The sequence below is a fragment of the Ceratotherium simum genome, chromosome 9, assembly GCF_057802395.1.
Source record: "Ceratotherium simum simum isolate JZ-2026a chromosome 9, ASM5780239v1, whole genome shotgun sequence".
In the NCBI taxonomy this organism is placed as follows: Eukaryota; Metazoa; Chordata; class Mammalia; order Perissodactyla; family Rhinocerotidae; genus Ceratotherium; species Ceratotherium simum.
In genome coordinates, this window is record NC_141908.1 from 67,261,775 (window position 1) to 67,276,033 (window position 14,259).

Sequence of the window (14,259 nt, forward strand, 5' to 3'; positions counted from 1 at the left end):
GAAGTTACATATTTATTTTAGAGGCTGCGATTCATTTTGAAAATCTTTGGATGGAGATTGCAGTTACATAATAAAAATTAGTTATTTGGTTATTTTATATGACAGACTAACTGATGCAGATAATTTTAAAGTCATAGAGATATAATCCATCTCATGTTTATTATATTGATAATGTGTAATTGGGATATAGTAGTGTCACACTATTAAACAGCCATCACCGAAAACTCCAATTGTTGAAATTATTGTTTGTTAGATTATTTTAAAGATGTTAATAATTTTAGTTTTATAAAAAGAAAAAATTAAGTAGACTTTCAGCAAAATTAGCTGGAGAATTTTCAGCAAATTAATTTTTTTGAAATTAAATTAATTTTCAGCAAAATTGGCTGTATCTACTTTGTAGATACAGAGTATCCTATTGATATTTAAAAATGGAATTACTGCTTCCATAATCTATGATGAATGTATCAGTGACTGACACAAATTGACCCATAGGGCTTTTTTTTTTTTTAAATCATATTATCAAGCATAACTTCTCTTGAAATTTGTTGTTGTTTGTAGAGCAATAATTTGGGGATATTTGTTATTCTTCAGTGTTAAATTCCTGATACTGATTACTAAGCATACTGACTAGAATGAGCTAAAGATAGTGAAAATCCTGTTTTGACCTATTCATAAATTTTTTTATGAAGACTCTTGTATATATTGTTCCTGTCATTAAATAAAACACACATAATAAAATATTTATTTTTAGGTTGTATAAAAATATACATTTTAATATAATGTATATAAAATATATATTCTTTTTCCCTCCAAAGAAATGTTTAAGAAACTCATATAAGTTTTTTGAACTGGATTTTAATAGAGGCTAAATTATACCTTAGTTCTAGGAGGATTACAGAATGGTTTTATTTTCTTAAAATCAGAACAAATTCTGAACAAGGAGTCAGAAGCCTAATTCTCATTCCCAAGTGTTTGAATATCAGATGTGACCATGAGACAGGTTAACTTTCCTCAGTCTTTTTTTTTAATATCTATAAAGTGAGGCTAATGATTTCAGGGTCAAATGAAATAGTACATATTAGAGTATCGTGAATATTGTCATGTCCCATACAGATGAAGCTTAGTTTTACTCTGGACTTGAATGTGAAAAGTAGTATGTGGCTGTATCATACAGGTGATGATGCCATCAGCTTACTCATTCCCTTTTTGGCAAGCAGTATTGCACTTCAAAGTTCATGCAGACTCCTCAACATTTTTGGGAAATCCTTTCTAAAATGTAACAACTATTCTTAGGTAAATTCCTTCTAATTCTCACCAAAGGTCTTTATTACATGGCATAAGTTTATTTTTTCTCTTGTTTTTCCCTCAGAAGAATTAGAAGAGTTGCCAGCCATCCGCTGAATAATACTCATGTTCATTGATTCATTCATTCAACGTTTTTACAGTGGTTATAGTGTGCTGGGTATTATTCTGATCTGTCAAGTTCATTATGCATAATTTTGTAATGAGATTATATGGGATCTGTAGAATTGTTTTTGTTTTACGTTACATAAAACCACTGTGGCTTAAAGGGGGCAGAATGAGAAGCTAAGTCATTCTGTTTTGAAGATGGAAGTTGGGACTCCCTTATTTGTGGGCCTGAATAACTGTAAAAGGGTGGGGGAAGCCCCTAGCATCATTCTGATGGTTCCTGCCTCCTGTTCCAGTGTAGGGTACCTTCTATGTCTGTTGGAGCCATGGTGGTATAACTTTAGTTAGAATAAGCACAGGAATTTTTGAAGCAGTTGGGATATCCTGCTTCCTAAATGTAATCTCCTCACAGGTAATAGAACTCTGTTGAAAGGAGAAAAGCCAGGGCCGGGATCTCCCTGTTGCTAGTCTCCCACAGTGGAGTATCAGGGAGAAGGTTCTCAAGTCAAAGTGCTTATATTAGTGTACAGCTGTGTGCAGGCACGCAGGCATACTTACACATTGAAGGAAAAAGACATTTCAGTCGTCCAGGCAAAATCCATATTTCAGCTGAATCATGAGGACCATTTACCTTAGTTTTCAAACTCATGTTTCTCTGCCGAAGTATTCCTCTAAAAGTTAGCAAAAACACCTAAACAATTAAAAAAACCTTTAATTATCTAAAATGAATTTTTGTCAGGAGAGGATTTTTTGTATGAATTACCAGGATATATCCTAAGTTTTTAATTTACTTTTTATCTAAAACATTGAGAAAAATTGTACTTATCTAAAATTTAAATGCTTTTATGTAATTTTAACTTTGTAATAGTGCTGTAATTTCTTGAAACTCAGTAACTGGACCAAAGAGTCCATTTTTAATAACTGATAGCTAATATGTCCTCTAAGGACTTCTAAAACTTGTTTTAAAATAAACTTCTCCTTTTGAAATTCTTTAAATAAGTTTCTTATTTCTTCTCTTGACACCACTAGATTCACTCACTGTCGTAATTCCTCAATGTCTCTGGTAAGAAGCACCAGTAATAATTTGTAATACTGGAGATGCTTCTGGTGGTGGAGTTACTGCAGGTTCAAATGCTAGCTGCTGCCCAGCTAACACATTCTGAACCTGTGCCTGGTCCAAAAAAAGGTTTCCTGCCCAGGACACAGGGTCATATGATGAAATGAACTCTTGAAATACAATTCCTTCCTCTGAGGAGCACACTGTATTTCATGAATTTGTGAAACATGCTTATGCGTGTTATCCTTCACTGTCTTTAGCAGTGAATTGCAAAGCATTTCCTATCTAAATAAATTTTCATAGAACTCTATACATTCTAATTTAAAAAATTTTAGTGTTGGAAAACAATATTGTGTTCTATTTTTTTTACTTAACATAAATATTACATTATAACTACGAAGGTCTTATTTTGCTTTTTAGCACTTCAGTTTATTCATCTAGGCTAGAGTATTACTATTCACTAATGTGTTTAAAGGATGAACAAGTTAATATCTGTAAAATGCTTTGAAGTAGTTAAAGCAAAAACCCATGTAACCTTATAAAGTATTAGCATCATCTTCATCTTATCATCACCTTCCCCTTAAAGATGATAGTGTAATCATTTATTCAGGACCATCTAGCAAGCCACTGGCAGAGTTAGCACTAGAACTCAGAGTTCCAGGGCTGCCTTTGCTCAGTGACACCAACTTTAGGTCAGGTGGCTAGCTCTTTGGAGAATAGAAATAGAATTCAGTTGACCTTGGCATTTTGGAGAAGTGGTTGGTTAAATGTAAAATTGTTTTTAAAGGGACAATCATGGAGTAATTAAATTAGAGACAGGAAAGAAAATCTCTAGCAGTTTCTATCCTCTTTGTTTTGAACAAACTTTACTAGAAGAAATCACTATTGGACACAATAGAGTTGGGATCTAGTGGAAGATTAAGATTAGTTATCAGGCAAACTTTTTAAATTATAAACTTTTGAACCATGGAATATATTTTTGGAAGAAGTAGAACAATCACTTAAGAGTATACAGAGGCTCACAACTTTGTTTTAGGTATAGCTTTTTTGGGGAATAGTTATCACACAAATGGCAGCTTGAGGCAATGCCCCTATTAAGGATTTTATGGATGTCACTCTCAGAAAGAATCTAATAGACTCTGCTAGTACTGTGAGCTAGAGAAGCCACATTTTTTCCTGGTGATTTTGGTGTTCCCTCCGTTGTACGCACATGTTCCACAGAGCCATATGGCCTGCAATAAATCAGTGAATGATTAAGGCAGGGTGACAACGATCAAACATAGACCCAACTGGACTCAGATGAGTTCCAGCAGTGGAGCTGGGTCTTTGCAACGTCTTCCTAAATTATATAAGTTTATTTTAAGATAGTCAACTCTGCTAAGTCCAAGGATGGCCAGGAAAGATTGCTGCCAATTTTGGGTCATCATTGCTTACCAGAAGTGTGAGAAGGCTGCCTTTTTCTGAATCCACCCTGCTTTCCTTGCCAGCATCCCTACTCCTCACCTATGGTATTTTCTGACAATGGTATGGTTTGCTGTTGTTATACTCTCCTAATCTCATGAGGTAGGTAAACAAAGCTGAGGGTGATGGTAGCTCAGAGTGCAGACATTCTTAACTTTGTATTTTTATGACTGTGACATCTTAGGAAATATTTTCATGCTGAATGAAACCCTTTTTTTTTTTTGCTGAGGAAGATTCACCCTGAGCTAACATCTATGCCAATCTTCGTCTATTTTGTATGTGGGTCGCCACCACAGCATGGCCGCCGGTGGGTGGTATAGGTCCATCCCCAGGAACCGAACCTGGGCTGCCAAAGCAGAGCGCGCTGAACTTAACCGCTAGGCCACAGGGCCGGCCCCTGAAGTCCTTTCTTACTCTTATATGTTTTAATGCTAAAATTTTTTTAATTAATAAAAAAATTTACATTTAAACAATGAGTTCAAAGCTTGGATTTAAGAAAAAATCGCCCATAGATACATATGTGTATGATTTATATTTTTTTATTCTTTTGAACCATTAACTTTAAATACCTAAGTGCAATTTTATACAGAATATAAAAGGAGGGAATGATTACATTACAAAAGGATTATTCAATTTACCAACAAATTTATGGGAATAGTCTTTTAAGTTAAAAGCAAGCTTCCCTGATGCAGTTGAAGTATTTGATTTTAAAATGAAATACTCAAAATAAAAATCAGTAATTTGCAGCATAAAAAATGTAAGCTGGCCTATTGCTTATTAGTGTAACTCTAAGGAATATTTCATGAGAAGTGGTCATAAAAACTTATCAAGTAAAACTTTTTTGGATGTTAAGTAAATATACGGTAATTATTTTACATCTGATTTGATAATGAGCCCACTGCAATATCAAAAATCATAATTTTATTAGAAGTTTTTTTTTTTTTTTAATTCCAGGTTTTAATTACAACAAGGACGGCTGCTGATAATTTTAGCACCCAGTATGTTTTAGATGGCAGTGGCCACGTAATTTCTCAAAAACCTTCACATCTTGGTCAAGGTAAGAGTGTAGCTTTGTAGCATTCTTTGCCTTTTCTGTCTTAATTGCTTATTTTAAAAAAATTGTTACTCCTTAAATTCAAATATATTGCTTCAGGCTTGGTCCTGGTAGTGGCTAGTTAACTTCCAAGTGAACATTCAGCCTTTACTTTAGCCACCAATCTCGTAAACACTTAGAGTTGTTCTCAAGAGGAACTGTGTGAAAGACTTTGGACAACAGCATGGATTAGTTACTCTTCTGTAAAAACTGTAAGAGCAATTATTTTACTATTGCTGGATCACTAGTGTTTTTATATGTGAAGGATAATATTTGATTGAAATACCTAAAACATTATTGATTTGGTAATCATGGTAATAAATCATACCATCAAGATATTATGATTAAATAAATAATTTAAAATCTATTGATTTATGGAAAACTTCAAACATATGCATAAGTAGATAGTGTACCCATCACTCAGTTTCAACAATTATTATTAACTCATTGCTAATGTTGTTTTGTCCAATACTGTCACCCACTTTCTCTCTTTCTATATTATGTGAAGCAAATATATTAATTAGTGTGGCTGTTTGTCATTTAGTTCTTTAGTGTTTTATACACTTATGTAATTTTATTATATTTTAATTGACATTTTTTTATTTTTAAGTTCCTCTGCTAAGTATTTACTTCCAAGGGAAAAAAAAAATCTCCTCAGCCTTGAGTTTCACATATCTCCTTTAATCTTTTTCATACTGCTAAGTTCTGTTAATGGGGTGTTTAAAGTTGAGAGAATATTAAAGGTTTGACCTCTTTAGAGTCATGTTCAAAAGAATTATTAGATCTGAAAAGGGACTTGTGTTTTTTTGCTGTTGTTTGCCCTTCTTCTCCTCCAATTTGTATTGTAAATTTATTTTTAATTTTGTGGTCCCTCATTGTAATTTATCAAAGTACTTTATTTTTTCTGCGGTTTCTTCCCTCCAGTTTTAATATTAAATTATTGGATTTGTTTTTTCTAAATTATTTCTATTTTTCTTCATTGAAATGTGTTTTCTTGTATCTTAATACTGATACCAAATTCTCTCATTCTTTCTCTTATTTTATAAATCCTCAAATTATTTACTGATTACTTTTGCCTGTTAAGAATTAGTGTTTTTCTCTCCACATAGGGGAAAGAAAATAATAGGAGCTCCTAAGAAAATACACTAACTTTTTTTCTCATTTATTCAGTTAATAAAAATGAGCTCAAGTCTAATAGCTGTTTAATTTGATATATAATAATATTGTGCATATATTAATTAAAAATAATAGATTGTGATTCTTTTTGATGTATTGAAGGTTAGGACAAAGAGAAGGCATTTTTAAATGGTCCCTCTCCAGAAATGCTCTGACCCCAGTTCTTAGGAGTTCAAATTAGGAAACCGTTAGGAGATACTTGAGTGGCTATCCTGTAGAGTACTTGGAAGTAATCTGGTCACCTTATAAAACTTAAATGTATTTATTTTTATCTAATTAGTAGCCAGTCTAATGTGGATGGCCAGTGGCTCTGTATCACTCATACATCTCATGCTTTTCCATATTCATCTCCATGGGAACTATGAAATAACAGTCCTTAAATATGGAATACTTCTGATATTTGCTCATTTGCTGATTAAGTTTTCTTGCTGATTAAGTCTTCTACTTTTAGTAAATGAGACAAGGTATGCATATTAAGAAATTTCTACAGACAGTAAATGAAATTTATTTTTTTTAGCATATTCCTTTTACCTTAAGAAAAAAAACAATGTACTTGGAAGGTCAGTAGTTGTGAAACCAGTAATTTCTTGGATAACTCACTTTTTTCGCCTAATTATAGTTGATTGGCTAGGACAACAACAAAAAGTCAAGTTCTTGGTTTTTTTTCCCAAGCTCTTAGCTTCAAAATGCTCTAAGTGGGCGTATTATAGAAATCCATGAACACTTGCAAAAAGGCTTTTACATTTATATTGCCTTAGTGCTGATAGTTTTTGAGTGGTTGAATCACAGACTCACATTTCACCACCAGCTGTCATTCAGCTTCCATTTAAATATTTTCTGTGTAAGATAAAACTGCAGTTCAGCCATCCTAATTAATACCTGTGCATTTAGGGTTCTTGTAGATTAATTTCTACTGTGGTGTGAACATCCTTGCTTAGCAGTTATTTCTTTATCATCTGATAGAATGACACCTGTATATAGCCTAACTGTAGGTGCAGAGACAACTTAAACAAAATCTTTTTTAGGTGTTGGAAAATTTGTTACCCCTTTAAAAAACATATTTTAAAATGTTTAAAAATAGTTTACTAGAGATTCCCATTCTCATTTTTCCTGGTGTAGGTATTTGCTTTATGATTAATTTAGCCATTTAAAATGATTTATGTGTTTAACAGTATGTCATTTTAAATTACCCTTACCTTCTGTTCATTTCTGTTTTAAGACATTTAAAAAATTAATAAGAAACATAAAAATAAGTCTCCAGCCTTTAAATTCTTTTACCAAGAACCCTGACCAAATTATTTGTTTTAGTCATATCTTTTTTCTGTCATCACTTCTATTCCCTTCACCCTAGATAATCAGTTTTAAGCTTTCTAAATTGATTTACCCTTCTGGACAAATTCTTTTAACACTTCCTAGTACTTCCACCTTAGGAATTTCTCAGATATCAAAAGTAGTATATTTAAAGTACTCTGATCAGGATATTTCCTTTCCCTACCCTGTTGTTAGAGTGGAGCATCAGGTTCTTTGTAAATCCCTGCTATGTGTGATTGTGCCTGTATTGAAAGATTTTTTTCATCTTGAGAATGACACTTTTTCATTAAATGGTTTCAGAAAACTTTGATATATTCAAGCAACCATACTTCTTTACATTAGGAATATAAATAGCTGCCTTTATAAATGGCTTAGCATAGGGCCATGTAAAAATATAGCAGGGAGCATATTACAGGACTGCAGTTTAATTCTAGTGTTTGTAGAATGTGCTAAAGTTAGAGAGCTGAGCAGTTCTCTTGTAAAATATGATAGTATACTGGGGCCTCCTCCCTATTGGCCAATGTTACTTGGTACTTTTTTTTAAGGATGCACATTTCATTTGGAATCAGCAGAGTTTTCCATCATTAAATTTTATTCAAACATGTATAATTCTTGGCTTATTGGTAATTCTCAATTTGCTCTGAGAATATTTTTAGCTGCTGAAGCAATAATTTATCAATATATGAATTAGGTATAGTGTGGTCTTTGACATATAACATATATTTAAAAATCAACATGTATTTTTTCCTTTCATAACCACATTTATATTTTGCCCTACCAGTTTCTGCCTGCGTTCCTTCCCACCATCTGTCCACAGCTACAGTATGTGTCATTATATTCATCACAGGCTAGTAGAGAACACAGATAAGTAAAAAGAACTCACTAGTGAAAAACACAGATGAGTAAATAAGTAATGACGGTAAAAAGAAGCCACCAGCTGCCAAGGGGAAGGTTAGTGAGTTTTTCAGAAAAAGAACATTTGAGTTTGAAGATGGTAGGTAAGAAGGAGTGAGAGTATACTTCAGCAAGAGAAGAATGATGGATGTAGAAGATTTCAAGAGACCATTGCTCTCCAATGTAGCAATGAGGGGAGAAAACACATAATTTTTAAAATTTGCATTTTTTAAAAACCCATTGAAGAACTATGTCACAAAGAAGTTTAAATAAATTTAGTCCAAGAGAAAGATGACTCCTTACTAGACAAGAAGAGACTGGTGGCCACTTGCTTCTGTGGGAGCATTAACTGAGTCTGGAGGCATAGGCAGGCAAAGGAGCAAGCCTGCTATAGACAAGAGATCTTTTATGGCCCTAGGAGAGACCAGCTGGACTTTTAATAGCCACATGTGAGCTGACGTGACAGTTGGAAGATGGGATCCTCAAACACAGAGCTGTTTCACCCCAGATGTCAAATCTCATCAGGACTTTTGCTGAGTAAGCAGTGATGAAGAAAGTTGGGACTGAGCTAGAGAGAGAAAGAAAGATCTTGAAGTCTTGAGATCACAAAGCCTTACTAGAGAAAGAGACCTGATTCCAACCTCAAGACATTTGAAACTATAAGTTAACTGAAACTAAATAAAGGGGCAACTCAGCTCCAACCCAGATAAACTCCTAATTATATTCAAGAGATTCCCTCTCCACTTTAGCTGCTTGACAGATGAAGTGTCTTCTCTGGGGAAAAATATTATCTGCTTCAGTATCTATTATTCTTTTATACACAATGTCTGGCAAAAATAAGAATGTTGAGAGATGTGAAGAAAGGAAAATGGGACCTATAATCAAGAGAAAAGATAGCTGATATAAGCAAACTTGTGGATGACCCAGACATTTGAATTAGCAGATAAGAACTTTTAAAACAATTGTTATGTTAAAGAATTTAGAGGAAAAGATGGTCAAAATCAGTAAGAAGGTGGAGAATTTCAGCAGAGAATTGGAACTCTAAAAGAGAACCAAATGAAAATTGTAGAATTAAAAAAGTACTATGTCTGGATGGATTTAACAGCATACTGGTCATAGCAGAAGAAGAGATTTGTGAACTTGAAGTCAAGTCAATAGAAATCATGTAAACTGAAGCACAGAGGATGAGATAGAATGAAAAAAGAGAACAGGGCATCAGAAGTCTGTGGGACAACATTAGATGGTCTGACATGTGTGATTGGAACCCAAGGAGGAGAGGAAAGAGAGAATGGGGTAGAAGAAAAGTCTGAAAAGAAAACATGAGAATTTTGCAAAATTGCTGAAAGACTTCAAGCCACAGATCCAAGGAACTCAATGAACCCCAAGTAGAATAAATACAAACAGAACCACAGCTAGGCACATCTTAATCAAATTGCTGAAAACCAGAGAAAATCTTAAGGCAGCTAAGGAAAAAATACATTGCATTCAGAGGAACAACAATAAAAATGACAACTGACTTCTCATCAGAAACATGGCAGCCCAAAGAAAATAGAATGACATCTTTTAAGTGTTTAAAAAAATTATCAGGGGGCCAGCCTGGTGGCCTAATGGTTAAGTTCGAGCGCTGTGCTTCGGTGGCCCGGGGTTCATGGGTTCGGATCCCAGGCGTGGACCTACACACCACTCATCAAGCCATGCTGTGGCAGCATCCCACATACAAAATAGGGGAAGATTGGTACAGATGTTGGCTCAGCAGCCATCTTCCTCAAGCAAAAAGAGGAGGATTGGCAACAGATGTTAGCTCAGGGCCAATCTTCCTTACCGAAAAAAAAAAAAATTTTCAGCCTAGAATTCTGTATCCTATAAAAATGTCCTTAAAAAAATAAGGACAAAATAAAGGCAGTTTCATTCAAATAAGAGCTGAGAGAATTCATCACAAGCAGACATGCACTACAAGAAACACTAAAGGAAGGCTTTTAAGCTGCAGGGAAATGATTGCAGATGATAACCTGAATCTGCAGGATGGAAGGAAAAGCACTGGAAAAGTTAAATATGTGGAAAAAATTAAAAGACTGATTTGATTTATTTATTTATTTATTTATTTTTGCTGAGGAAGATTAGCTCTGAGCTAACATCTGTGCCAGTCTTCCTCTATTTTGTATGTGGGATGCTGCCACAGCATGGCTTGATGAGTGGTGTGTAGGTCCGCGCTTGGGATCCAAACCCATGAACCCTGGGCTGCTGAAGTGGAGTATGTGAACTTAACCACTATGCCACCAGGCCAGGTCCCAGACTAAATTTTTTAAAATTTATTTTACAAAAACATACAGAACAATATATTGTGGCATTTATAACATGTGGAAATAAAATGCATGGCAAAATATTACAAAAAACCAGAGAGTAAATGGAATTACATTATTGTAAGGTTGTTACACTGTGAAGTATAATTCATTTCATGGTAATCAAGGTAGACTGTGATACTTTAAGAATGTAGATTATAATCTAGTGTACCACAAAAACAATACAAAGAAATATAGCTAAACAGTCAATAAAGTAGATAAAAATGGAATACTAAGAATGACATAGCAAAGTTCAGTGAGAATGTTTGGAGGTAGTAGATGCAGGAAATTAGGTTAGAAAATGATAGCTTGGATGTTAGGTTATGAAGGGCCTGTTATGTTACGCTAAGGAGTTTGTACCTTTTCTTGGAACCAGCAGTGAGCCATTGAAACTTTTTGGGTAGAAGATGAATATCATGTTATTTACAGAAGTAACCTGTAGGACATTATAACTCCTACCATAAATTATATCTTATTATAAGAGATGTTACCTTGAACTGAGGTTTGAGGGAAGGGAAGGGACTTGACATAGATTTGAGAGATTTTTGAGATAGAATAGATAGGACTAGATGACTTACACAGTATTAACAGTATGAGGTAGAGGGAAGAATCAATAAATCTAGAGTATTTGTGTTTGGAAGCTGTTGGATGTCGGTGTTATATGAGAAATTGAGGAAAGGTGTGTAGTATCAGACTGAAGGAGGAAGACAGTGAGGTCTGGGTGTGGTTGATTTGAGGTGTCTTCAGGACATCCAGGTGATGTTGAATAAACATCTATATATAACTTGATGCTGTAGGTCTTAGATACATATCTTAATTCTAAGATGCACATTTTGTCACATTTTGACATCTCTGAAAACAGTTGTGGCTTATAATTAATGGCCTCCCCAAATCCTTTTTGAACAGGCAGTTTTGTGCATTATTGGTAATTTATGTGTTCATTGGAAGAATAAACAACAATTTCATATTTTCTTGCAAAGCAACAAACAAATGCTTTTTGAGACCTAAAAAAGGAAAATAGACACAAGTGAAAAAAGCTGTGTTAAGTGCAAAAAGATTGCTATCACATGCCAAGCATTGATATTGAAGACACCGGAGAAAAGCGCCCTATCTGTGGGGATAGATAAAAGAAATTTCAAAAACAAGAGAGGCTGATATGACCAATTTATGTGTCACACAGGACTGTTGTTAAGGCATTGTATGAGTTTAATTCACGTTTTTTCTTTTTTAGAAGTTCATAAAAGTATGGTGTTTCTTACAGCTTTGATGAAAAAAAGCATTGGCATATGGGTGGTAGCTGCAGCTGTGGCAGTGGAGGAGATATTGAGTGAGAACATAGTGAGAGGAGAAGAAGGCGTGCGAGATCTCTAAGAATAGTGTCTGATGTGAATTCTGGTGTGAGTGTTCACTTCTGTTAGAGTGCGTGCCTGTTCTGATTGCTGAGTGCAGGGACTCCTTGACATCTGTCAACTTCACCTCAAAACTTAGTGGCAGCCTTTTTACTTTCCTAAGGCAGAGAATAGTAGCACCACGGTGTTACCAGTGAGAAATACCAGGGTGTTCCAAAGACTTAGGTTCTGTGTGTGAAAGTGACATGTGCAGTTAGGCCAAGGAAATAGCCTCCGTAACAATGAAGGAAGGCAAAAACAATTACTTTAGTTAGTTGTTAGCAATGTAATATGCTGGTGAAGCACCTGATCAAGAGAAAAGAAGCAGAAAAACATCAAGTGTGAGCAAAATAGAAATACAGCTTTTCCGTTGGTACTTTCCACAGACATCTTTTTTTCCCTAACCTTGTTTTATTTTCTTTCTTTTAGTAGATTCCCTTTAAAAATTACAAAAATACCATGTGTTCTCTATAACTAAATACAGAGTTTATTCTTATTACCTTATTTCTCTTATTTTCATTCTTCTATGCATTCATTCATTTGTTCATGCATTCAGAAATTTTTTCTTACATGTCTACAGATTATTAGTCATTGTCTGAGGTGCTGAGGATGTAATGGTAAACATGGTAGACAGTCACTTGCTCTCATGCTTCTTATATTCTACGAGGGGAGGCAGACACAAGTTTTTTCAAATATTCATAATTTATAGGAAGAAATAAAACATGGTTTCAGTTTGGGAGAAGCGACCTTTGATAGGGCATTCAGGGATGGATTCTCTAAAGAGATGATGGTTAGACTGAGATCCGAAGGTCGATAAAGGAATTAGGCATGCAAAGGGTAGGAGAAACAACGTGCAAAAGCCCTGAGGTAGAAACAAGTTTGAAGTGTTGGAGGAACAGAAGGAAGGACATTGGTAGGAAAGGAGATAGCCATAGTCAAGGTTATATAGGGCCGTGTATGCTTTATCTTGTTTTATTCCCAACCCTTATACTCTAGTTATCCAGTATTATTAGTAATAGTTTAAAACATTGAGTTCCAGGCTATTAGGCTTTCCGCTATATCATCTTTCATTTCAGGAATCCTCATTTAACAGTTACATTGCAAATACCAGTCACATTGCCATCTTCTGTTTACATTTAGCTCTTAAGATTCTTTGCTCACCAAGTTTATTTTCTCATCTTCTCTTGTCATGATATCTGTTTTGATGTAATTGTCATTTGGTTAGTGTTCATCCTCCAGTATTTTCATCAAATATATCTGGGTGATTTACTTCAGAATCCTTGCAAGTCCAAAAATGTGTTCACTTTGCCCTTATACATATCTTGACTGAGTGTGGGTTTCTTAGTTACTCCTCAATAGTTTGTAGATTGTCTGTCTTCTGGTGTTATAGGTAAGAAATCGGGTGTTACAGGTGAGAAATCTGGTGTTATAGGTGAGAAATCTGGTGTTATAGGTGAGAAGGTGATATAGGAAAGAAATTAGTCTTTTCGTATAAGGAACTTGTTCTGTCTGAAAGTTTGTAAAGTTTTTTCCTTGTCCTTAAAATTTAGGATTTCCAGTGGAATGTGGTGTCTTTTTTTTTTTTTTAATATTGTAATGCAGTAAGCTCTTGAAATCTGTACTCAAGCTTTTAACTCAAGAAAATTTTCTTCTATTATTTAATTACATCTCCATTTGTTTCTTTTTCTTTTCCTGGAACTCCTGATTTTATTCTAGGCTGTCTAAGTCTTATATTTCCCTCATGATTGCCATTTCTTTGTGTTTTTTCCCCTTTGCTGTGAGCAGTAGATCAAAGATTGACCTATTGCAGCAACTTTCAGCCTTTCTGACTCTGATTCACAGTAAAAAATACATTTTACGTAGCAACCCAGTTCATTCAAATCTAATTAGAGCAAAAGTTTCATGAAACAATATATACCCTTACTATGTGTGATGCACCCTATTTTCTATTCTCATTTAGTCTATTCTAGACTATTTATTTTAAAAATGCTAGTTGCTATATCAGTAATTCTCAACTGAGGGCAGTTTTGTCTCCTAGGGGACGTTTGGCAGTGTCTAGAGACATTTGTGATTGTTACTACTGCATTGGGTGCTACTGGCATCTAGTGGATAGAGGCCAGGGATGCAGCC

At 34.6% G+C, this 14,259-nt stretch overlaps 1 protein-coding gene across 9 annotated transcripts in view; it reads left to right on the top strand.

The window, feature by feature from the left end:
* Nucleotides 1-14,259, top strand: part of PMS1 (PMS1 homolog 1, mismatch repair system component) — a 76,810-nt gene that overhangs the window by 11,892 nt on the left and 50,659 nt on the right. For all 9 annotated transcript variants that reach the window (XR_015553239.1, XM_087435480.1, XM_087435478.1 and 6 more), the window contains one exon: nucleotides 4,883-4,985. Coding sequence is in view for 8 of the 9 variants with exons in the window: in XM_087435480.1 (XP_087291606.1) it covers nucleotides 4,883-4,985 (103 nt within the window). In the remaining variant the exon portion in view is untranslated. The remainder of the gene's footprint in view (nucleotides 1-4,882; nucleotides 4,986-14,259) is intronic.